At 39.4% G+C, this 25,133-nt stretch overlaps 2 protein-coding genes across 2 annotated transcripts; both read left to right on the top strand.

Annotated features, from left to right (window-relative positions):
* The first annotated feature begins 12,815 nt into the window (after window positions 1-12,815).
* Window positions 12,816-19,911, top strand: LOC134621382 (OX-2 membrane glycoprotein-like). The gene is made up of 7 exons (XM_063467855.1): window positions 12,816-12,905; window positions 17,582-17,920; window positions 18,037-18,333; window positions 18,413-18,445; window positions 18,532-18,628; window positions 18,705-18,771; window positions 19,414-19,911. Exons 1-6 carry the CDS (start codon window positions 12,842-12,844, stop codon window positions 18,745-18,747), a joined length of 873 nt encoding a protein of 290 aa, XP_063323925.1. The 5' UTR covers window positions 12,816-12,841; the 3' UTR covers window positions 18,748-18,771; window positions 19,414-19,911.
* Window positions 19,912-20,945: 1,034 nt separating this feature from the next.
* Window positions 20,946-24,774, top strand: LOC134621167 (nectin-1-like). Its single transcript, XM_063467602.1, has 4 exons — window positions 20,946-21,079; window positions 21,192-21,379; window positions 23,996-24,334; window positions 24,443-24,774. Exons 1-4 carry the CDS (start codon window positions 20,946-20,948, stop codon window positions 24,772-24,774), a joined length of 993 nt encoding a protein of 330 aa, XP_063323672.1.
* Window positions 24,775-25,133: the final 359 nt, after the last annotated feature.

The following is a 25,133-nucleotide window of genomic DNA, read 5'->3' as shown; positions in this document are numbered from 1 at the left end:
GATATTTAAACCTGAGATCTAAGATAAACCTAACAGGTAGTTTTGCTGAAATGGATGTTAGAAAGCTAAAAAAACAAAACAAAACTTAAGATGTTTAATACACATTTTTCTTTACATCCAGTCAATCAACTCTGATAATTAAAATGAAACTGATTTACAAGTTCACTCAGCTACCTTAAGGAGCTCAGTTAATTAATAAACTTAAATCAACTTAGCTAACAGATTATGTTAGTTAAGCTAAAATAGATTCCTAAGTTAAAAGAACTACTAAAGTATTTGAATTAACTAAAAAACCCAAGTCAACTGAACTAGGACAAGAGTTTAAACAATAGATTATTTTAATTTAGCTGAAAGGGTTTTCCCAAGTAAAGATGACAATTAAAGGAGTTGAACTGACTAATAAATCTCAGTCAACTAAACTAAGATGAAAGTTTAGACAACATGTGATTTTTCATTAAGATAACAATTGGTTGTGTTATAAGAACAAACTCTATTTCTTGACTTAACTTAAAATTTTAAGGCAGCCCTTTACCTCATATTTTTAAGTTGAAACAACAAGTTATATTTTACAGTGTAGCACTTTTAGAAGTACCTGGAGCACACAGCCCGCTGAAAAAGACAAGCATATTTACGCAAGAAGAATATATATGATACCTATTTTGGGGGGGGGGGGGGGTCAGGGGGCACCCCCTTTGCCGAGCTTAAAAACTGACATCTTGTGCACGTACGAGCACGCGCGCATGCACTCTCATGTACGCGCTTTCACTCTTCCGAAAAGGGACACTTCCTGCGGTCCACTGCGCATGCTCTGTCTCCTCCTAGCAGGGTGTTTTTTAATTAAAGGTTCATCAACCGCTTGAGGCGTTTCGGGCTTTTCACGGTAAATTTACACAAACAGGAATGACTTTGTCTTTTTATTCTATAGAAAGACTTTTGTTGTCAGAAAATCAAGCTGAAACGTCAGTGTGTTTTATAATCAGATTTTCTACAGTTAGTAGTTAGTTAGTTGGCTGTTTCAGACTTTAAGTTGTTTATCTCAAGAAATGGTGAATAAGGATGTGGAGAGAGACCAAACTTTTATCCCTTTCATTAAATAACTGCACCCAAAAAAACCTTTCACCTAAGAACAGCGCCGTTAGTTCGCATTCATTTTCAGTTAAAATTTAAAATAATTAAAACAAAAATAGGCGAGGGCTTTCCCAGATATTCTTTAAAACACAGATGTGCAACGCATTATTTAATTAGTGTTTATCAGCCGATGCGTTTTAGTTTTCAGTGTGAATATATACAAACGGGAGTTACTTTTGCAATAGTGTTTTACACACTCTAACCGAAATGGTAGATTTTGTGTGTTTTTTAACAACTGCACTTTGGGGAGGGGGATAGTTAAGGTGAATTTGAGGTCTGCGCTTTGGGGTGGGGGAAGAGGCATAAAGGTTTATAAAAGCCAGCAAACTCTATCCTTGAGCCTGACACCCGCACGTTAGTTTGTGTATTCGACCGTAAATTTTTAGAGAAAATACGCATTGAATTTTGATGCCGTTTTTAAACATAGATGTGCAATACATTATTTTAATGTCATTTATCAAACGCTGTGTGCGTTTTGGTTTTCACTGTGAATGAGTTACTTTTGTAAATGCAGGATCACATTTTTTAATGGTGCTTTTGAGACACTGATCTGAAAGATAAATGCTTTCGGTAGAAGCAGCTTTGCTGGATTTGTTTTTTAACTTGGTGAAACATAGTGCGAAACTCGTAATTTAGTATTTTTACAGGTTTTAACTGTGTGGTCTTTCTGGAAAATGTTGGTAAACTTGTGAAATGAGAGCATGCACCGTGCTCTTCAGACCTGTCAGCTCAACCCGAAGATCCTCTGTTGATAAAACTGATAAAACTTTAAGCTCTAGATGTAAAATTTTAAGGCTACATATTATTTATCTCGCACTAAGTCTGCTATGTATAAAGGCTCTTTCCAAAAAAGTGTAGAGGCGACTTTAGCGTGATTAATTTATTACAATGTCAGTTTCTGGGAAGTTTTCAGTTTTCCCTCCTGTGTCTAGCTGGTGCAAGTTTTTTGTTTATTTGTGAAACTGAGCGCGGTTGCGGACAATTCCGACTGTGCTGTTTGATTTGTGTTTCGTGCTGGATCGCTTTCTTTAATTGTTACTTCTCTGCGAGCAGTGAAGAACCAAACTAGTACTTCAAAGTTTAGAATCAGTTTTGCCCCAGTGGCCAGTGCGAAGTTGTGCTGCAGATCCCAGTATGAAAGCTGAGGGTCCAGCCAGCCGGCAGAAAGGCCAGTTGATGCCTCGACGGGCGTTGGAACCGGCTTTGCCCGCACAGAGCGTTTCTGACATGCTGGCGTTGCTTATGCATAAGAGAAAAGCAACAATACAGCGTGCTTCTCTGCTCCAGGACATCCTTTCACACGGTATGTATGTATGTCTGTCTGTCAGCGCTAATTATTCAAACCCTGTTTAAAAGGCGACTCATTTGTTGTCCAAAAGCATTTCCTCTAAATTTGCAAAGTTACTGATTTAAAAATATATATTTTCGATTTTAACTGGATGTCACACTCTAGACTCTTGAGCATATTTATATAGCAAAATTCACAGTGGTATAAACATGTTAAATAAAAAGATGCCCAAGTGTCCACCAATGCACTCTAATGCATGCCATTAATTACCTCTATAGCTGAAAAGAGTCTGCATCCATAATTTGTGGATCTGCTGATTTGTTTTTAATGTGGCACTTTTTTTTCACGAACTGCAGATGATGAAATCGTCTTTATTTGAGAAAGTGTCCCTAAGCTATTGTTGTTCATACTTACTGAGTTCCCTAACCACTTCTTTACTATGTCAGCAAACTTTCTGAACAGGAAAGGTATCGTAGATTTAAAGACACATCTTCATTGAAGCAAAGGCAAAAAATTGGAATGAATTTTATGTTCATATTAAAGAGTGAAAATCCAAAATCTGCTGTAATCTTTTGTATTAATGATCTCTCTCTCTCTCTCTCTCTCTCTCTCTCTCTCTCTCTCTCTCTCTCCCTGTGTGTATAATGCTGCGTGTGTGTGTGTGTGTACAGGAGAAAGGTGATGGCAGGAGCTTTTTTAATGCATTTCGAATCAACTTTTTTTTGTTTTACAAGAAGTGTATTTCATACATTGGAACAAATGTAATCTTTTCTATACTTTATAACTATGAAACTATGAAAGTTCATGCACATTGTGAAACAAGAATCTAAATCTTTCTGTCACAATGATTTCTATAAGCGCATGTTGTTTATGGGGATAATGTGAAAAATCTTTTGTGGGCTCTAATAATGATCAGTGGTGATTGAAGAGGAAGCTTGAACCCCGACTCTGGAGATTTTCATGACAAGTGACAGTGCAGACATTTGTTAATGAGAGAACATGTTTTATCATCATTACGACTGCGAATTTAAGCGTCGTTAAAGTGTCACTTCAGCAATGCTGCCGGGAGAAAGAAGTGTTGACTGATGTTTTTTAATAGAAGACTTAAAACACTAAACTCTAATTTCTGGGGTTTATTTTAAGTTTACAGAATATAACGTCTGGTATGACAATGAGTTTTACTTCTCACTGTCTGTGTTATGTATCCATTTATCATGTATGCTACTTTGCTCTGTAGACTAAAATGTTTCATTGTATTCATGAAATAAACCAGAATTTCAATCTTTTTACTGTTTTTCTGCTTTTGTTCACTCCAAGTTTGACGAAACCCACAGCTCACTAACAATGTGGAGCAATCTCAGTGTATTTAGCTGCTTTTTCCCTAAACACAATCAGTTGACTGAGAGAAATGCCTGTAGTCCTCACTTTGGTCATTGTGAATGTTGAAGGAGATTTGTTTCATAGACACCTTATACTAGTGTTTCCTACACTTAATCCAACACTACTATGTTCTATTTAAACCCAGATTCCTTTTATAGTTTGCAGTGAAATTTGTTAAACCGTTGCTTAATGGGACAGCAGTACAAGTCACTCTTTCCTAACACATTGTAGATAAGTTTATTGCTGGACAACACAGCTAGCAGTCTCACACACTCTTTAGGTTTTTGAAGTTTTGTGTGTAATGGTTTATTCTATTACACCTTACCCTTTTCTCCCAGTATCACAACAGTATGACTCCCAAAGTACAGAGCAGTAAACAAACAAGGACTCTGAAGTCAGAACAGAAAGATACAGTTGGAAGATGAATGATTGTGTTTTTATGATGCGTAGTAAACTACCCCCTCTTCTTTTTCTCTGTGTTGTTGTTCTTGTGTGTGTGTATGCTTTTAAAAGTCAAAGTATACATTAGCCACACTTACAAAAAACATTTTGAATTTCATTTAGAACTGAGATTCTACGTTGTAAGCAGAAATCTTATGCTCAGCCATAAGTGTGTTTCCCCACTTTCACAATGCTGAGGTGCCAAATCCACAACCCCCAACAGATGGTTTGTCACACACTGGGTTCAAACACTCAAAAAGCAACACAACAGCAGGTTCAAGAAGGACAAATCCCCCTTTATTTGCACAGCCTCACACACTATAGATTTTTAAAGTTGTGGTGCACAATGGTATAGCCACAGATGTGACTTCTACTTTTGATAAAGATCACTCCACATGCATATTTCTTAAGAAATGAAGCGTCTTTATTAAGCTCTTATTTTTACATGTCTACACAATAATAGACACCGTGTGCTCTGTGACATTATAGTCTTCTACTTCTGCGTCCATTGGTTTGCATTTTCAACTCCCAACCTTTCAGGTTGTTATGAACGGCTTATATTTCTAACATTTTGTGATGTAAAAGTGAATCATGCAGCTTTTTTATTTTCTGTCTGATGGAAGGACTTAAGACACGAGTTATTTAAACAATTCTAAATGACAGTGTGACGGCCATAGTACTTTATGCGGGTGAAATATGTTAAGGATAATGTTTCTCAATGTAACATGGCAAAGAACTTTTGGTTAGGATACAACATTTTGTAAACAGGTACCTCAGAAGCTGTACTGTCAGATCTATGCATGTAAGGTTAAACTTTCCACAGTACTTCCACTTAAGTAAGTAACCAAACACATAAAGTCACCCTCACCAATAATCAACTGTTCCTTGAAAAAAGTAGCACAAAAAGACAACTGACTCAGCAATGATAAGTAGAGCTACCCGAGGCCGATACTCAAGCAGAAGAAAATTAGAAGTTGTTTTGTGTTTTTATGGCTCGAAAGATTGAAGAAAAATATGTTTAATAATTCAACAAGACCCTGCACCTTCAACACATGTGCATTCAAATTTTGGAACAGGCTCAACATTGCTGTTGTTCAATAGTTTTTATCCACTTTCAAAAGTCATTTTATGGCTTTAATATTTCCAGCTGATAAGGAGACTTACAGCATTTCAAATGCACGTCCAAATGCTTTAAACATCCGCATTGTCTGTAACAACACCATCAAACTGGAGAGCATTGTTTTTACACAAATTCAGCATTTTCTGATGAAAATTTAGCTGCTTTTTTTTTTCACTGTAACACCCCCTCAGTGCCATTTTTTAGGATGATATTCTTGGAGATTCATTTTTTATATATATACACTTATGCTTTGGGAGTGAGGGTATCTAATACGCACGTTGTCACTGTGTTTTGTACTACCAACTGTGAGGGCTCTGCTTTTACTTTGAGAAGTCTGGTTTTATTTTGTCTCGTGAGTGTGTGTGTTTTTCAAAGGAGATCTTTATCAGTTTGATTTTGTTACCACAAACTTTGTGTAAAGTTCACAACAGAGGTAAAGAGATTTAAACACACCAGTTTAAGGAGGCATGCAGGGGTTGGACCAGATGCACATGACAGGTGAAGAAGAGAGTGTCAGCGGAGATGTGCAACAGAAGCAGAGGGAACATTTTACAAGATGATAAATGGCAGATTTAGATGATTACGGATTATGTTGACAAGATTAAAAGACACGTCCGTCAGAGTTCAGCAACATTTCAGTTTGATTAAAGTTGTTGTTTTTTTTTTTGTTTGTTTGTTTTAACTACACAGGGTTTATTTTCTCCTTTGATAGTAATCATATTGAACATGTCAGTGATGGAAACAAAAATATAAAGAAAAATGCTAAACACGTGTCTAATTAAACTGTTCCTGTGAACCATAAATCATCCTTTAGTATGTTCGGTGTTACAAACTTGAAAAAGCACAGAAAAGATCATCAGACATTAATCTAATGAGTTTTCAGCCTTCATTCATATTGAAATGTTGAAATCTTTCCTGCTAGACCGAAGTGTAGCGTTTGATACCGTTGGCCATTACATTTTATTACATCTATTATTAAATGGAGAGTCCTCTTCACACACTAAGGTTAATTATGAAGCTCCACGGACTTCTGTGCAAAGACCGGTTCTGTTTACATTATACATGCATTAGAAGCCATAGCATACATTTTCACTGCTATGCAGATGATACCCGCTTTTATTGGTTAAACTGAGGTTATTGTAACGGGGCGTAAAAATCTTAGAAACACTGTCTAACAAGATCCTTACTCTGGACGGTATTGTCTTGAGCCGTCTGTTGTAGTGATTTGGCACATCATAACTAAAATTGAGGCACACAATCCCATCGCACAACATCAACATTTATTTATTTACCAAATTAAAAAACCTTTTTTACAGAAAAGAATTGTAACTTCGCATTTTATCACCGATTAGGTGGGTACATAGGGTAAGTCCTCATCCCATAGTGATTCGGATAATTTCTCAGGGCCTTGGAAGGGTGGCCGTGTCAGGATACATGTTTTTTTCTCTCTCTTTTTTTTTTTTTTTTTTTAAATCAGTCTTTCAGAGAAAACATTAGCAGCCACCTCTGTAACACTCTGCGACCAACCGCAGCTGTCCAATTTTCACCATGTCCAACCCTACCAGATTGGTGTATGCCTCAGCGATGGCGTCAAAGACTTTCCTTTCCGATTTCAGCTCGTACAAGAGAGTTTCCGCCACCATGCGGACTTCGACGTCGTCCATTTTGATGTTGCGAGCAATCAGTAGACGTTGAATGGATGGAATGAAACGAGGGGTGAGGAGTCTTTTTCTGATGCTGTGATAATTTTCAGCGTAAAAGTCATCCTCCAAGACTTGCACACACTCGTGCTGTTTCTGGCTGGGGTGATCGGACTTACAGCCGTTGCATTCGTCAGTGAGGTACTTGTTGATTACTAGGTTGACAAGATGATACACAGCGGTTTTCACGGCATCAATGAATAAAGAAGATGCCCAACCGTCAAAGTCGTCGGCTTGCTGCTGCTGCTTCTCCAAGGGGCGATCGTACTATTGTGCCCTCAGCCGCAGAACTTTCCTCCTCCTCGGTGTGGCGCAGGGGTGCAGAGTCCATCCTTCTATCTGTTTTTGAGCTAAAATGGTTTTGAAGGAATGAGACGGCAGTCTTCTTTTTAAAATAACAGAAGGGGGTGTGATCTGGAAGTGGGTTGATCTTACAGAGTGGGTGGGAGTGGCAGCGATTTTCAAAAACTGTAGAGTTGGCCACGGCATCTCTCCGTGGAAAAAGAAAAATCTTAGCAATTTTACATTGATAAACATTATCCTTAACATATTTGCCCCGCGTAAAGTACCATGACCATCACATTGTCATTTAGAATTGTTTAAATAACTCGTGTCTTAAGTCATTCCATCACACAGAAAATTTAAAAAATTAAAAAAAGCCTCGTGGTTCACTTTTACATCACAAAATGATAGAAATATAAGCCGTTCATTACGACCTGAAAGGTTGGGAGTTTAACATGCAAACCGATGGAACCAGAAGTAGAAGACTATAATGTCACAGAGCACATGGCGTGCATTATTGTGTAGACATTTATAAATAAGAGCTTAATAAAGATGTTTAATTCCTTAAGAAATATGCAGGTGGAGTGCTCTTTATCAAAGTGGAAGTTACATCTGTGGCTAAACCATTGTACCCCTAAATTTTAAAAATCTACTGTACATCTAAGACCGATGTCATTCCGCCGCTGCGCTTTGCATTATTTGATGCGTGTGGAGGTTTCTGCTGCCCTGGGATGGCTACATCCGTATCTGCTCCCTGTGGAAAACATGTCTGGAATTTCTTATTGTCCAGACAATCAATTATGTCTGTGCACTCAGTCTTACTCTCGTCGTCGATGTTAACCAGCTCAAAGTAGCCCAGGTCATCGGCGAAGCGACCGTCTCTTTTCAGAGCCTCGGCCGCAGTTATTCCCTTCTCCCCGTAAACACAAAGATACTCGAACTGTTTTAAAGCGTCATTTTTTAAAAAACTTTTCTCTTTTTTGGCGTTTAGTCCTCCCTTTGTGGCGATGTAAAAGACAGAATAGCAATCTCTCGCCTTAACCATCTTCTTACATTTACTGAAAGGCCTCCGTGCATGCTTGAACATGTTGCGTGTGCCGTCTGAAGTGGATTTCAGTCTGGAGTGATGTCTGTGTGGGTCCTGCAGAGAATCAGAGTTGGAAAAGTTGTTAATGTAGCAAAAAAAACAAAACAAAATGTAATGCGTTTTGTTCATAATCTCTTTAAAGTCATGAACGGTTTTTTTTGTTTTGTTTTTTTTATCGCTTTCACTGGTGTGGGTCTGCACAGTTAAAAAAACTGATTTACATTTATTGTTTATTACTTTTATCTGATCTCATTTATGCACATTTAAGAAATAACGCGGAAAATATCCTTTTGTTTGCATTTGGAGACTCGGCATTTGAACCATCCCAAATATCTGGACCAGGGAAACAACTCCTCAAACCGGATAAACTAACCTGTTTTTGGATAAAAGAAAACCATATAAGCATGAGTCCTGGAATCTCGGCTTTTTTAACAAAAAAAAAAAAATGAAGCACCTACACATTACTTTTCTTATGTTCAGTATACAGGAGTTGCTGCTCACAGTTGCACTAATGTGTCTGGCAGCTGTCCCAAATGGAATGTCAGGCCGTACTCACGCCTGACACCTCCTTGACCTTATTTCCACGAGCCCTCAACTCAGCTGCAAAGTGCTTACGGGTCAGTTTCATCAGAATTATCTGCCGTCATTCAGACATAAGTTGAGCAACGGTTTAACCAATTTTCCATCAAAGGAATTAAACAGAACATAGGCTGTAAGTTAAGGAAATATAAAGTTTGACTATGGAGCACATCTTCACAATAATGGATTGCATTTCTCTCAGTCAACTGACTGTTTAGGGGGTAAAAGCGGCTAATAGTTAGTGGGCTCTGTGGTTTGATGTTTTTTAATCACACTAGGAGTGAACAAAAGCAGAAAAAACCCTGTAAAGATGCAGACTGTGAAAGTCTGGTTTATACCATAAATCTTACCAACTGTAACTGGGTTTTTTTGTGTGTTTTAAGTTATAAGCACGTATCAAGACTACTGTCTCCCATTGCCGATGGGATCCTCCTTTTTTGTTCCCTATTAATGATCTACGGTGATTTGTCCCCATACAATAATAAGGCTTTAATGAAATCATTGTGATACAGAGATTTGATTTCTTCTGCATGCGTCGGATAAAAAAAAGTATCTTATACACTGAATGTAGTTTACCGACTGCTCCTCGGTCCAAACTGACTTTATGGTTCATACGTGTCAACTCAGGGAACTCCTGCCGTGACCTCCCCTCTGTGAGCACACACACACACACACACACACACACAGAATGAGAGAAACAGAAAGATCATTAATGCAGAGGCTTGCAGCAGCTCTTGGAGTTTCACTCTCTGCCGGATTTCAGAAGAACGGTTACATAAATGTCATTACAAAGTTTTTACCTTTGCTTCAATGTGTCTTTAAATCCTTTCTCGTTCAAATTGTTTATTCACATAGTAAAGCTCAGTAAGTAGGAACAGTGATAGTTTAAAGACATTTTCTACAATAATTTCATCAAAAAAATAAATCTGTAAATTCACAAATGATGGACTCTTTTCATGTACCTATAAACATACACTTAAAAGATGTACATTAGGCTGCACACTGATTATGCCAATACGGATTTTGCTCAAGAGTCTGTTTAAGCTAAAAACTTGAAATATATATATCTGTATATTTTAACATAGATAAAATGTTTTTTGGAGTCACAATTTAAACACTGTTTGAATAATCAAAGAGATATTTATAAAGGACAGGCTTACCGTGAGCTGTATTGTCGCTTTTGCATGAGACACACCAGAAAAGCTCTGTGCGGATAGCAAAGTCTGCGCTGTGGGAGTGTCTGGACCCTCCACGCCACACAACCTCGCACTGGTCCCCAGGGGCACGGCAAACTTGTAAGCCCTAGTTCCGGCTCCCGGAAAATATGCTTGAGTTGTTCTTGTGTCCAACAAAAATGAGTTCTGCTATGTTTTATTTTTAATGTTACTGCGTTAGCACAATTTAAAATCAAAAAATGGTTAGTCTCTTAAATGAATGGCATCTTGTTAGACCGGGGACTTAAAAAACTAATAGATTGCTTTACATCTTGTGCACTTGGATACACTTCAATGAAACTTGAAAAGTGGGACACACAATATGAAGATGATGACTTGGCATTTGTTAGGGAGGCGTCTAAGTATAGAGAGGAGGAATTCCCATTCATGTTCTCTGCAATGTGCATTGTGTTCTGTTTACTTTTTTTCAGAATAAATGGCTGTGAAAAAACCCATCAAAGTTGAGGTAAGTATTCACCACAATATCGTGGTTTTTATTATTAGGGGCAAATTTCTCTTTGTGTAAAAAAATTAAGCCAACATCCAAGTGTCAAAGGTCCCTGAAGCTTATTTGTGCCACAGATGCTAATTCAGTGACTGCGTGTGAGGAATGTTTTGGGACCTGTCTGATCTTAAAAAAACTAACTTTGTTGTTACATTACAGCAATATTGAGGAAAGATTTAATGGCTGATCATGGAGCAGGATGAAGGTCAAAGGGAAACTCGCTGCCACGCTTCCGGTTATGCTTCCATCCGGCGTAGTCATCTGACCGGTCCGTGCTTTATCGCCCCTCCTGACCCGGAGTGGTATATCGTGTTGTAGAAAAGGTTGATCGATTCTCTCTCTCTCTCTCTCACTCACTCACTCTTACCAAAATAATAAATTCTCTGGGTTTTTTTTTTCTCATACGTTTATGGTACGAGATGGAGGAAGCATCCCGATCTCTCGGAGGTAATGAACCGACGGAACTTATTCAAGTTCTCAATATGTGCGCTGTTCTTTTTTTTTTCACTAAGGGTTATTTTACACGTACATTGAGTTGAGGCCAATATGAAATTCTTTGCTTGGCTGGAGGCATTAAGAAATACTAATAACGATTAGAGGGGTTGTTGACTCCTTCATGGTGTGCGTAAAACAAGGCCATTTTCTTTTAGGGTTTCTGTCTATTGAGAAAACCCATTGTAAAAGTAGCTCAAAAATGAAGAAAAACTCTTTACTTTGGTCTGAGAAGGAGTGGCTGCACAAAACCAAAATACCTGGTGTTTTAATTGTTTAAGTAAGGCCGATTTCTGAATATGTGCGCAGCGCTTTTTTTCCTCTAAGGTTTACACATACGAGGTGGGTGGTCTGTAGGTTACAAGCGGATAGAAAGTTCTTCTTTTCATTACAAGCGCCGGTGCATCTTAAGAAAGTAAAATGCATCCGCTATTGTTAAAAAATGAAATACAGAGAAAATATTTAAACATTCAAACTATGAGTTTGTGGAAACCTAACTGCCGCTCTGTCTCTCGATACAGCACTGAGTCAACAGCTGCGTCATCCCTATGCTTCAGGATCCCTCCCTCCCTCTCTGATCTCCCCAGCAACCATACCCCTCCCCTCATGCTTATGGAACATGTTGCAACAGGTCTGAAAATGACTAGACACTTCCGGAGTATTTCTGGTAGGGTCAAAAGGTCAAAATTGAGGCCTTCAACAGTAAATATGATGTATTTGAAGATGTAGCCCCACTTTCCACAGCCCTCAAAAGGCAGAGTCCATTCTCCCCGCAAGCTCCTCGGAGCTGGTATCTGGCTGCGGAACATGAAGATGTTCTTATTTCTCCCTTCTTTCCGCGGAGCAGCGGTCGCTTCCGATCTGTTACTGTAGACGGTGACGGGGGTGTCGCTGATAATCGACAAAGACCACTCGCCGCCGCTGCCTCCCATGCTTTCGGCCTCGGGAGAGCAGATCTCTTCCCCGTCCAAGTACAGAGGAACGCAGGGCTGCAGAATGAAAGGATCCATCTTGTGTCTGTGCATAGGATAGTATAGTGCGCCGCCCTCCTCTCTGTTTTTATTCTCTTTCCTCCACAGACCCCCCTCTCTCTAAAAACTTTTTTTTTATTTTTTCAAAAACAACAGGTGCCGCAACACGTGACGCGATCATGAATCAAATTACACACTTCCGGTGGGGAAAGGGGGCGAGGGAGGGGGGGCGAGGGGGGTCATCAATCAAATTTTGACACAAGCAGGGGTGTGTTAGTTTTTAACCCATATAGACGTTCTCTAGTGTTAATTTAACACTGGAGATTTTGCTGTGTGGGGAGTGGCTACAGCGCATGCGGCAGTTTGCTGCGATCTGCCGGATTGGTGTCAACCATCGACTGTACCATTATAATAAAAGGGGAGCAAAATGGCGACACGTGCCTTTATATCGCACTTTAAAGTGATAATTCTCGATTATTTTTTGTTATTTGTCTCACTATATGATCATGTTCACATGTATTATCTTATGATTCTTTTTAGCTAACTTGTTAAACGTTTATATGCATCAGACCAGCTGACAGTTTACCCGTAACCGTAGTAGCTGAGCCCAGAGCCAGACAAAGAGTCAGCCTGAATGAATGAAGTTTATAAGAAATGTCCTTTTTTGGAGTTTTGCTTTATGTTGTTGCTGTTTTTATTTCTGGAGCCTTTGAAAAGGGTGAGAAGAGACTGCATGTTAATGATTATAATATATGAGTTTGACCTTTTTATACAGTAAAAATTAATTTATTTTGTTCCCTCATAAGGAAATGACTCGTTTCAGTTGTGGTGGTGGGAGGTCGCTAAGGTTAAGTAACCATTTTGATAATGTTGTGATACAGGTACAACCACAGGCAGCATAAAAGAGTGTTTTCTGTGGGTGTAGCTGAGTATTTAGGCGTAACTATCATCAGGGGTGTGTGGATGATCTAGCTGTATGCAGGAAAGGCACTTCAGCTGTTGTTCTGTGAATTATTCATATCAATTCTCATTTAAATAAGCAAATACAATAATTTATAGTTTGAAAATATAATAACTATATTATTAAAAACATATTTTAGATGAACATAAAAAACGTAAAATTTAGTTTTTTTTTCTCTGCACTTACGATTCCAGGGTTCTGGCTTTAGCTACTTTGTAATCACTTTTTACTCAAGAAACATCAATTCGTGGGAACTCAAAGAGTTTAAAAAGCTACCAGGCTCACTGTTAAGGACAAAACAACAGTCCTCATCACTCAGGAGTTCCTATTTCTCCACCCTGCAATGATTTAAAGAGGGATTTATAGACGTACACAGCTTGGTCCACTGCCCTCCATTCGTGGCTGTAATCACAGACTGCAGTAAAATCATCAATGTCTTTAGACTCAGCCCCAACAGCCGCCCCAGTGGTCAGTCATTTTTTTCCATCCATAGAACAAATTACAGACTAAGAAGACACATTCTGATATTTGATTCTACAAACCCTGACATTTTCCAACGTACTTAACATTTATGGAAATGATGGTGATGGGTCAACACAAACCTGCCTTTGTTTCTCCTGCATTCTCTGGCATAATTCAGTGAAAGCCTGTTTATACAGAGTTCTGAATCTTATGACTCTAACATGCCCTGTGAGTTAATACTTGCCTTTTTTCCAACACAGAAAGGCAATTGTTGCAAACAGGGTAGTGACCTGTACACAAGTGTGTGCTACTATGCTTGTATTGGTGTTGTAGTAGAAAAATAGCCTCACTGCAGTGTCAGGTGACCCCATAGCACCACATAGGAGAGACCTGGTATAGTTGTAACATTGGGATCACTGAATTGATCATATGACTCCTATCTCATCCCATGATCACTTCAGTGTTTAGCCACTTCCATCCCTGATTTCACATGGTGGTTATCATGGCTTGAAGCAACTGCATGTAGATTTTATTGAAGAAAACTGATTTTGACATATGAAATTAATTCTTTTGACCAGCACTAAGCTTTGTTAGGAGTTAAACAGCTGCAGACCAAATAATATGACTAACAGTATATAAAATAGGCAAGCTGTAATGCATTTGCCCCCTGCTAATTTTAAGCCACTATGCTAATAAAGTTAGTTAAACAATGACCGACAAGGGTGGGGTGAGTTGTAACATATGCTTTCAATGTGTTACAACAATCCCCTTCCCCAAAGTATGAATAGGTTATTGATTTTAAATATGCTAACACATATACTTTTACAGCATGTCTAGATAGTGGAAAAGAAAAACTGATCAAGGTGTGCTTGCTGATATTTAAAAAAAAGAAAAAGGCATCTGATGGGGTCTCAACGAAGGGTGAGTCAGTCAGATCTTCCATGTAACACTGAGCAGATACTCCAAGTCATTGCAAAAGCTTATGGAAGAATAACAGAAAAAAGCAAAAATGGTAAAAAAAATATCTTAGGAAAAATAAATGCAAGCAGAAGAAAAAGAAAGTGAAATCTGCCAAAAAAAAAAAGGAATAATGCTGAAGATTCTGAGACAATGAATGACGAAAACCTTTGCATTGACTGTATAAAACCATTTGGTAACTTCAAGGCAAAAGAAGTTTGGGTAAAATTTACCCTGTGCAGTCTTTGGGCCCACCAAGCCTGCACCCCAGAGCTACCAACATTCATCTGTCAACATTGTGAATTTGATTAAGAATATACATGCACACTGCCATTTTTTTTTGATACAGATAATATATAACAACATTGTATGTGTGTGGTGTTGAGCTTTAACAACACATCAAACCACACCCTGAACCTGCTGGTCCACTCATCCCCTGCAGCCATGCCACAGAACACACCCAACCACAAAGACCTATATCTTTTTCGGACATGTGCATTCTACCTGTTTGTACCTGTCATTGAACTGTTTATTGAGTATTTGTGTTTGTTCTCTTAAGTTAATTTACACACCCACACACAGCGGAGTGCATTTGGGTAATGTTTAGTCACAAAGAGAGTTCTTTTATTCCAATAAACCAGCGGTCCCCAACCTTTTTTGCACCACGAACTGGTTTAATGTCAGACAATATTTTCACTGACCGGCCTTTAAGGTGTTGCGGATAAATACAACAAAATAAAATGATACTACCAAGACTAAAACTGTGGTATTTTTTTAATTACTTTATTAGTAGCGTCCTCCTGAAATGCGCCAACAGTATTGAGAGCAACATCCTCCTCTCTTATATTTAATGCTCTCTGGTATTTCTTTCAAAATAAGACACACAACTACAACACAGGAAAAAACCCAGGGAAACAGATGATAATGATAATGATGATAATGATTTTTAATGATAAAAACCCTGAAAACCATAAATTTCACATCTGAGCCTCAACTCTCGTGGCCCAGTACCAAACGTGGCCCGGGGGTTTGGGACTGCTGCAATAAACCACTTTTTGAAGCATGTCCCCTGGTGTGGGCTCTGTTTTTTTGTTTCTTTTGTCTAATTGTTACAATTCTCCCCAGCATTTGTTACAACCCACCTGGGTACATTGTAACAAATTTAATGTTAACACACCAGGTCTTTTCTTGCAGGGCTTTGAATAGATCCCATTTATTGGAAATAAAAGTGGGTATTTTGTGTAAAAGTTTGAGAGCTTCAGGTGCTAAACCAAAAAGTCCTGTCAATGATCTCACTGAGAGGTTTCAGGCCTATGCAGAACAGCAGCAGGGACAGCATCTCCCTGCTGCTGCACTTGATAGTGATTTGTGCTTGTGCTATGGGCTTAAAGTAGTGTTGTACGCCACATCCCCAGTGAGCTCCCGATGAAGGCCCTTAGGGTCCTGTTGATCTTATACAATTATAAGCATTTCAGGATCCATGTGTGTGGCATCGAATCTTAGGCCTTCTTGTAGTCAATCCAGGCAGTGCACAGGCTGGTCAGTCGGGAGAGTGCTCTGTCTACCAGGGGTTGGTGTTTCGCTCCTCTGGTATTCCTGCCTTTCTGTGCCCCGCTCAAGTTTTGAGCCATGTGCCTGTTCACCTTAGCCACTATGATGCCTGATAGGGGCTTCGTGTGGTACAGACTATTGACCAGTAGTTATATGGGACTGTCCTTTCTGGGGGTCTTTGGGAATTAGGGCTGTCTGGCCTTCAGTAAGCCATACTGGGTGTCTCTCTTAGACTAGTAGCTGGTTCATTTGTGCTGCCAGATGCTCATGAAGTGCAGTCAGCTTCTTCAGCCAGTGGGCGTGAACAATGCTCTTTTCATACTGAAGACCCTTTCTTGGATGTCTGCCACTGTGATGGTTACTGGACTCTGTTCATGGAGGTTGCTGTGGTCTGCCCTCAGATCCACTAGCCACTGAGCATTGACATTATGGGTTGCGTCCGTCTCCCATATGCTCTTCCAGTATTGCTCCATCTCAAGCCTTGGTGGCGCTGTTCTCATATTGTTCCTCCTACCACTGAGAGTACAGCTTGGATGGTTCTGTGGAGAACAGCTGGTTTATTCTCCTGCCTTCAATCTCTCGGGTATACTTCATGTGGCTGGCCAAGGCTGTGATTCTTTGCTTGGCAGTTTCCAAGGCCTTAGGTATGGACAGTTTGCTGTACTTTTTAGGCACCTTCTTCATTTGACCTTTCTGACACTCTGATAGTTGGCTTACCTCCCTCTGTACTACCTTGATCTTGGCCTCTAGCCTGCTTCTTCATGGAGGGTACTGCTCCTTGTGGTTGTTCAACTTGTAGCCAAGCATCTCACTGATCACTGCTGTTATAGTGTAGATCAGCTGGTTAGTTTTGGTAATAGTCACAGTGGGCATTTTCCATAGTACTGCATTCACATCATCAAGTCGATCCTCATAGGGTACTTCAAGTAGTCTTGGTAACCGGCTATGGAGGATCCAGGTTTCAAGTTTCATCATGATCCTATGTTTCAGGTCAGTTCCTCTCACACTCAACGATCCTTACATCACACTTGGGGCTTGGTACCCAATCTCGGGTGGGGGTGATGATATCTCCTCCCTGACCTGTCATCCTGGCTCTTCCTTGCAGCAGTAGCATTCCAATAGCCCCCGATTTTCAGCCTGTCAGTGTGTTTGGCAAATCAAGCATATAAACTGTTTTGGGTTTTTTTTGTATTATCTGATGCGTATGGACCAATGCTGATGTGAATGCTGATTGCAGATTGCAGCTTTTTAATAAGATGCTGGCTTTGATCCTTTCTTTAATTTGATATTTTATTTGTTTGAGCAGAATGTAAGTGTGAGTGTGGAGGCAAAAAGAAAAAAAAAGGTTGTTAATTGCAGGAATAATGATAGCTAACGGTACTAGACTTGTGTCAGTAAGGATTGCACTTGAACTTGAATAGAATATTTAAAGTGGCTCACACCTTGATCTTTATCTCCTACAGCTCTAACAGCAGTGATCCAAACACAGCAGACTGTGCTGGCAGCAGTGGGAGAAGATGCTGAATTCAGCTGTCAGCTCTTGGAGACTAAAGATGTCCTTCAGGTCACATGGCAGAAAATCTCACATGATGTGGAGACAAATGTTGCCACCTACAGCAAGTTCTATGGTCAGAGAGTGAATGATGGCTTTACAGATAAAGTTGAGTTTAAACATACTGGACTACAGAACTGCTCCATAGTCATCAGGAATGTGATGCAGCAGGATGAAGGCTGCTATCACTGTCTTTTTAACACTTATCCTGAAGGCTCATTCACAGGTACACCCTGCCTCCAAGTCTATGGTGAGGACTTTTACCTTCTTTAACCAATAACAAGTTCTTCAAACAGTGGACATAAATGCTTTCGCAGCTGGTGTGTTTGTAAAAACATGTTGATGATATTTCCTGATCCTTCACAGAGCTGCATGAACCTGTTGTTGATGTCAGAGAGTCAAACTCTACTGAAGAGTGGGTTGTTTCCTGTTCAGCCACTGGTCGACCTGCTCCCACTGTAACACTCAGTGTCTCACAACAAGACCTCAACTTGTCACAGTACAACACTGTCAGTGTGTCCAACACCAACGCTACATTCACTGTCACCACTACAGCTGTGCTCTCAGGTTCATGTAAACACAGCACACAGGTGGGATGTGCAGCACGAGTTCTCTCTGCTCCTCAGAGAGAGGTGACTGTCACGACTCCAGATGATGATGATGGTGAGAAACTCTTTTAAAGTCATTGATTTATAAATTAATGTTTACCCTGTGATTCAAATGTTTGGGTTCCTTCTTCCAGGTTTGGATGAGAAATCTAATCACATAAATTTCGGTATGTCAAAATTTACACTTTTTAAAGCCAGTTTTTCTTTTCCATCTGTTGATATTTAAAATGTAATACCCCGTCTTTGTCCATAGGATCCAGGACTTTAGTCATTCTATCCTCTGCTGCGTTGTTGTTTGCCTGTGTTTCTGCACTCATCTTTGTCTGGCTTAGAAAGAAATCTCAGAGCAGGTAACAGCGTTGCTGTTTGTCTTTTTGTTCAGCTGATAAATATTTGTGCAGATGTAACTGTTCTTGAATCTTACAGTCAGTCACATCGGCCGGTTGAGATGAATGACATGGCTACCTGAAGCTACAATGAGAGATACTCAGGAGTAAGTCAAGCTTGATGCATCATTCTGCACCTACAAAGTTATAAACCCAGCTATGAAAAATTTGGAATGCTGTTAAATATGAATAAAAGTATAATGCAGTAATTAGAACATTTTATAAACCTATCACAAAAGAATGTTGAAAGTATATCAAATTGATGAAATGTAAATCTAATGAAATAATGAAATTTTTTAGCTTATTTTGGATTTGGTGTCTCTAAACGCATCTCAAAAATGTTGCCACAGGACACCAAAAGTTCAAAATGAAAGAAACAACTGGAAGAATATTTTACAACTAACTAGATTAACTGTCAAAATGCTAGTAGTATAAAATGAGGATTTTAAAGAGACAGGGTTTGTCAGAAAATGGCCAGAGGTTGACTTTCAAGATTGTGAACTTGGAGAATAATGTAATAAAACATGCAATGGAAAGTTAAAATTAAAAATATGTTGTGACATTTGGAATTTTCTGACTTACCTCCAGAGCTCCTTTTTATTCTTTTACTTCCTTTGTAAACTAATGTAAACTGCATGTCAACCAAACTGATGCATATATCTTTCCACTAAGCTATTACTTTATTTAGAATACTTAGATTCTGTAATATTGACAGAGCAATGATTTAATGTTTTTATTTTATTTTAAAGGACCAAAACATCTTCAGGTAAACAACGTGACAGTCAGCGCAAAAAGCGAATGCCTGCTGACACCACGTGATGATCTGGGGCCTTCATTTGCACTCATCCAAGTGACTTCTTCACTTGGATGAGTGACGAAACGTTTCTCCCACAAAATGCTACGTCCAGATGAACAGAATCAACTTTTGGAGATTACTTTTTGCTTTTTTATCAAGAAGAGTGTATTTTCTAAAACAATGGTGCTAATTTGACAAATAACTGCACTAAAGAAAATGGTAATTGTTACAGGGAAATTGCAGTTTTTATATCATCATTTTGTGCTATATATTTATAGCATGTTTATTTTATTTATTTTTTCACCAGTTTTTAATGTTGTTATACATTTTTATATTTGGAAACACGAGACCTTGTTGTCCCTTAATAAAACAGCACTGAAGTTCTGTTTACAAAGCACTAAAATGTGTTGCACTGAAACATTTGCAAACCGTTAAATAATATTATTGTCCTGTACATTTCAATTTTCTTGTACTTGGTGCTGTTTATTTTTTACACTGTTTTTTCAAATACTTGAAAGAAAAATTGAAAATGCAAGAAAATAAAAATGTACTATAAAAAAGTAATGTTTTGTTGTCATTTTACGGATATTTATATTTTCAATTTGACTTACTTTAAATGACTTTAAATGAAAGTCAGCAGGAGTGAGTGACTAACATGAAGCATTTTTCAGTACCTTTGGCTGATTGATATAATTTCTTTTGTTGCTGGAATTGATATGATTGATACCAACAACCAAATTTAAATAATTCCCAACAGATTTTGAGCTAAAATTGAATAACATGGCCCCTGAGGGTGCCTTTTTATTCATGATGAAAAATGCTGAGGTGTTGAGGAGAACAGATTTGAAGTTTATTACTAAAAGGACTTAGCATTTGTTAAGTCAGTGTAAAACTTTTGGATTTCTTTTGTTTTTTGTTTGAATAAAAGACATAAGAATCCAAATGTGTTTTAAGTAGACTGTAGGGCAACACCTAGCGTAAAATGCTAATATGCATATAGAATAAATTTAATGCTCTATATACTCCAAGGGGCTTGGAAAGAAAGTGACTGGGCTTCTTTAAGTTTCTTGAAGATGTTTCACCTCACATCTTCAGTTCACTGGATGAGAGGTGAAACCTCTTTACAAAACTTAAAGAAGCCCAGTTACTACCATGATATCATGACCTTGATGACTGAGAACCTACCCAGACATTGACATATATAATTACAACAGTTAAAACTGTTGTAAAACTGTGTTCTCTACAACCTTGCCTGGAACAGGATTACCAGGGACCTGTAGCAGGGAGGGTGCTCGAGGGAGAAAACCTGTTGACCTGGCCTTAGCCCATGGGGCCTGACCAGGCAGAGCATGAAGAGGAGTCATTGGCTTGACCTCCTGTAGACCCACCACCCACAAGGAGCGCCGTAAGGGTCAGGTGCAGTGTGTGCCACATGGTGGCAAAGGGCGGAGACCCTGGCACACCGATCTCCGGCTACTGGGACAAATGACTGGGATATGGAACGTCACCTCTCTTGTGGGGAAGGTGCCTGAACTAGTACATGAGGTTGAGAGCTTCTGTCTAGATATAGCCAGGCTCACCTTAATGCATGGCTTAAGTTCTGGAAGCAGTCCCCTGGAGTAAGGCTGGACTATGTCCCAGTCTGGAGTTGCTGGTGGCGAGAGGTGGTGGGCCCCAGGTATCTTGGTACCCATTGGCTTGCTGCCTGTAAGTTGGAGTTTTTCCCGTTAGACAAGAGGGTTTGTTCCCTGCACCTCTGGGTCGGGGAACGGGTCCTGACTGTTGTCCAACTTACCCGCTAAAAGGCAGTTCAGAATACCCAGCCTTCTTGGAGTCCCAGGGTGGGGTGCTCAAGGGTGCTCCAGCTGGAAACTTTGTCATCCTGCTGGAAGACTTCAACACTCATGTGGGCAATGACAGTGAGACCTGGAGGGGTGTGACTGGGAGGAACGGCATGCCTGATCTGATCTGAATCAAATGACAATTTGTCCATAACAAATACCGCTTGCAAACAAAATGTCCTTAAGTGCATGTGGAACCAGGAAACCCCCGGCCATAGACTGATGATTGATTTTGTCATCAGATCTGTGTCTGTATGTTCTGGCCACTCGGTTGAGGGGAGGGTCTGAGCTGGCTGTTTTCCCCAAAGGACAGATTTTTTTTTACAGGTCTGTCCTTTGTGTTGGACTTGAACTTGAACAGAAATCCTTTGGCTTTGAAGGACATTCTTTAGATCACATGACATCACTTGAGGGACATCTACCATTCTCCCATGATGGGGAGACAAATGTTGCCACCTACAACAAGTACTTTGGTCAGAGAGTGAATCGTGGCTTTGCTCAAGTTTAAACATACTGTACAGAACTGCTCCACAATAATCAGGAATGTGACAGAGCAGGATGAGATCTTCTGTCACTGTTTCTTGTTCTCTGACAAGTGGAACCAGCTTAGTGCCTGAAACAAATATGCTGGATAACAAGGTGTCACCAGCCACCAACCTGTAACACAAATGTTGATTGTTCTTTTCATTCAATACTCTGTGTTGTGTTGTGGATGGAACTCACTGAAGTTTAAGCCTTTCTTCTTTGTATCATTTCATATAACGAGGTGAAGTAGAGACACATATTTTTTCACTGATATAAAATGTGTTTCCTTTCTCAGTGATTTTTGCTGTTTGATCTTTTTAGGTTGTTGTGATTGCAGATTCTATTATTGCAACACTTTTAGTCACACAGTGTTATTTTTGTGTGGTGTTCATAGTTTTTCTACAGTGTTCCCTGAAAAATTATACATGTGTATGCATATGTAACAATTTATTGTCTCATGTTCCACATATTTACTTTTGTCCAGCTAATTAAATGGTATGGTAAATGGTGTTTGTAATTTCACTTGTGTACAGTGTTTTTGTTTGCAATTATGACATTAAGATGTAAATAAACGAACATACAGGATTTCTTTTTCTTTGGGAGCCTCAGTTAGGTTGCTAAGATCTGTAGCTTTACATTGTGGGATGCAGCTTGTTCAGTTAAACACCATAGCTTAAACACTAGTTTGATCCACATCATCAACATGCAGTTTAGTTGCAAATACATAAAAACATAACCACACAACACAGAGATGTAATGTTTCTAGTTCAAAAATAATCTCAAAACGTTTGACTTTATACAGAAACTTTTAATCTCTCTCTTTTCTGCATGGTCAGAAAAACCTTAGGAGACGTTAAACAACTGGTTAAACCAGAAAGCAAACAAAGAGCCCATTTTCTTAGTGCTGACATGAGTAACACAAATTTTGATTGGTTGGTTCATTCAGTACATGCTATAATGGATGTAAATTACTGGACAGAAGTTTAAAACTCTTGACTTTCCCATTATGTGGTCAAACAAGTCACACATGCTTTTCCTGTGCAGTCTTACAGTTCACCTGGCATTGAATGAAATGGCGACCGTTGGAGTTTTACTTTACGAGTTTTATGTTGCTGTCATTTTTATTTTTGGGAACTTTGACAAAGGTGAGATAAACTGTATGTTAACTGCAATATGAGATCTAAGACAATTTTAACAGTAAAGACTCATTTCATTCATTTTTCCCACAGGTACAGGCTCAGGTTTCAAAAGATTTTACTTGTGGTGGTGGGAGAATTATTAGTAAGGTGAAGGTGAAAATGTGTGTCACATCAGACCTGTGGGAGTAACACTGGACTTTCTGTTTCAGTAAGTGTTGAATTTCAACCCGTTCTCACTCCCAAATCGTAACATTTTACGCTAGGTGACAAATCGTCAACATATTACGTTTTCGGGCACCCAAGGCGTTCCTACGTCACGACATCGGAAAACTGCGGACACATGAGAACCCTTTGGACTCAATCTACACATCTTCGCTTTTTCCCTTAAAATCGCTTTAGAAAACACTATTTCACCTCATTAAAGTGCTGGTTAAGGTTAGGAATAAGGTTATGGTTAGGTTTAGCGATAAGGTTAGGTTTAGGCTTAGGTATACGGTTATGGTTAGGTTTAGGCATAAGATTATGGTTAGGTTTAGGGATAAGGTTAGGTTTAGGCGTAGGGATACGGTTATGGTTAAGGTTAGGAATAAGGTTATGGTTAGGCATAAGGTTATGGTTAAGGTTAGGCATAAGGTTATGGTTAGGTTTAGCGATAAGGTTAGGTTTAGGCTTAGGTATACGGTTATGGTTAGGTTTAGGCATAAGGTTATGGTTAGGTTTAGGGATAAGGTTAGGTTTAGGCGTAGGGATACGGTTATGGTTAAGGTTAGGAATAAGGTTATGGTTAGGCATAAGGTTATGGTTAAGGTTAGGCATAAGGTTATGGTTAGGCTTAGTGATAAGGTTAAGTTTAGGGCTGCAGTACAGGGCTGGAAACCGCCGCGTACCATAACAACGTGGAAGGTCACCATTCGCGTTCCTCAGGAACGCCGCAGGACGTGACAAAACGTCGGGATGTTACGCCTCGGGAGTGAGAACGGGCTCTGAATTTAAACAGAATATTTGTCTAACTTCACACCTTTATCTACAGCTCTAACAGCAGTGATAAAAACACAGCAGACTGTGCTGGCAGCAGTGGGAGAAGATGCTGAATTCAGCTGTCAGCTCTTGGAGACTAAAGATGTCCTTCAGGTCACATGGCAGAAAATCTCACAAGATGTGGAGACAAATGTTGCCACCTACAACAAGTACTTTGGTCAGAGAGTGAATGATGGCTTTACAGATAAATTTAAGTTTAAATATACTGGACTACAAAACTGCTCCATAGTCATCAGGAATGTGATGCAGCAGGATGAAGGCTGCTATCACTGTCTGTTTAACACTTATCCTGAAGGCTCTCTGACAGGTAGACCCTGCCTCCAAGTCTATGGTAAGAACTTATACGTTCTTTAACCGGATTAGACTGAAAGAAACCATGATGCTGTAAAATGCTTGTAAGGACAACATAGTCCTTACAATATTTCCTGATCCTTCACAGAGCTGCATGACCCTGTTGTTGATGTCAGACAGTCAAACTCTACTGAAGAGTGGGTTGTTTCCTGTTCAGCCACTGGTCGACCTGCTCCCACTGTAACACTCAGTGTCTCACAACAACACCTCAACTTGTCACAGTACAACACTGTCAGTGTGTCCAACACCAACACTACATTCACTGTCACCACTACAGCTGTGCTCTCAGGTTCACGTACACAGAGCACACAGGTGGGATGTGCAGCACGAGTGCTCTCTGCTCCTCACAGAGAGGTGATGGTGACGATTCCTGAGGTCCAGGAGGAGTATGACGACGATGATGATTACGATGATGGTTAGAAACTCTTTCAAAGTGATTGATTTATAAATTGGTGATTACTTTGTGATTTTAATGTTGAGGTTCCTTCTAACAGGTCTGAATGAGAAATTTGGATCCTATCACAGAAATTTCGGTGTGTTAATATTTGAATGCTTTACACTCAGGTTTTCTGTTCAGTCTATTGTTATTTAGTAGATGTTTCAATGATTATGTCCTTCTTTTCTCTGCTTTTCTCAAAGGAAGGATTTTAGTCATTCTATCCTCTGTGTTGTTGTTGTTGGCCTGTTTTACTGCACTCATCTTTGTCTGGCCAAAAAAGAAATCTCAGAGCAGGTACGCTTTCTAATATTCTGTTACTGTTTGTCAATTTGATTCAGCT

This window comes from Pelmatolapia mariae, linkage group LG23, assembly GCF_036321145.2.
Source record: "Pelmatolapia mariae isolate MD_Pm_ZW linkage group LG23, Pm_UMD_F_2, whole genome shotgun sequence".
NCBI lineage: Eukaryota > Metazoa > Chordata > Actinopteri > Cichliformes > Cichlidae > Pelmatolapia > Pelmatolapia mariae.
Note: the sequence above shows the minus strand (reverse complement) of the source record. Positions and strands in the feature narration are given on the sequence as shown.

Bases quoted from the DNA above. Each gene is read 5' to 3' on its own strand.
- LOC134621382 (XM_063467855.1), top strand. From the start codon at position 12,842: ATGTCCTTTTTTGGAGTTTTGCTTTATGTTGTTGCTGTTTTTATTTCT. The intron at 12,906-17,581 runs GTGAGAAGAGAC...TATCTCCTACAG, and splicing joins TTCTGGAGCCTTTGAAAAGG to CTCTAACAGCAGTGATCCAA. The intron at 18,629-18,704 runs GTAACAGCGTTG...TGAATCTTACAG, and splicing joins AGAAAGAAATCTCAGAGCAG to TCAGTCACATCGGCCGGTTG.
- LOC134621167 (XM_063467602.1), top strand. From the start codon at position 20,946: ATGACTGGGATATGGAACGTCACCTCTCTTGTGGGGAAGGTGCCTGAA. The intron at 21,380-23,995 runs GTGAGACCTGGA...CTTTATCTACAG, and splicing joins CACTCATGTGGGCAATGACA to CTCTAACAGCAGTGATAAAA. The intron at 24,335-24,442 runs GTAAGAACTTAT...GATCCTTCACAG, and splicing joins ACCCTGCCTCCAAGTCTATG to AGCTGCATGACCCTGTTGTT.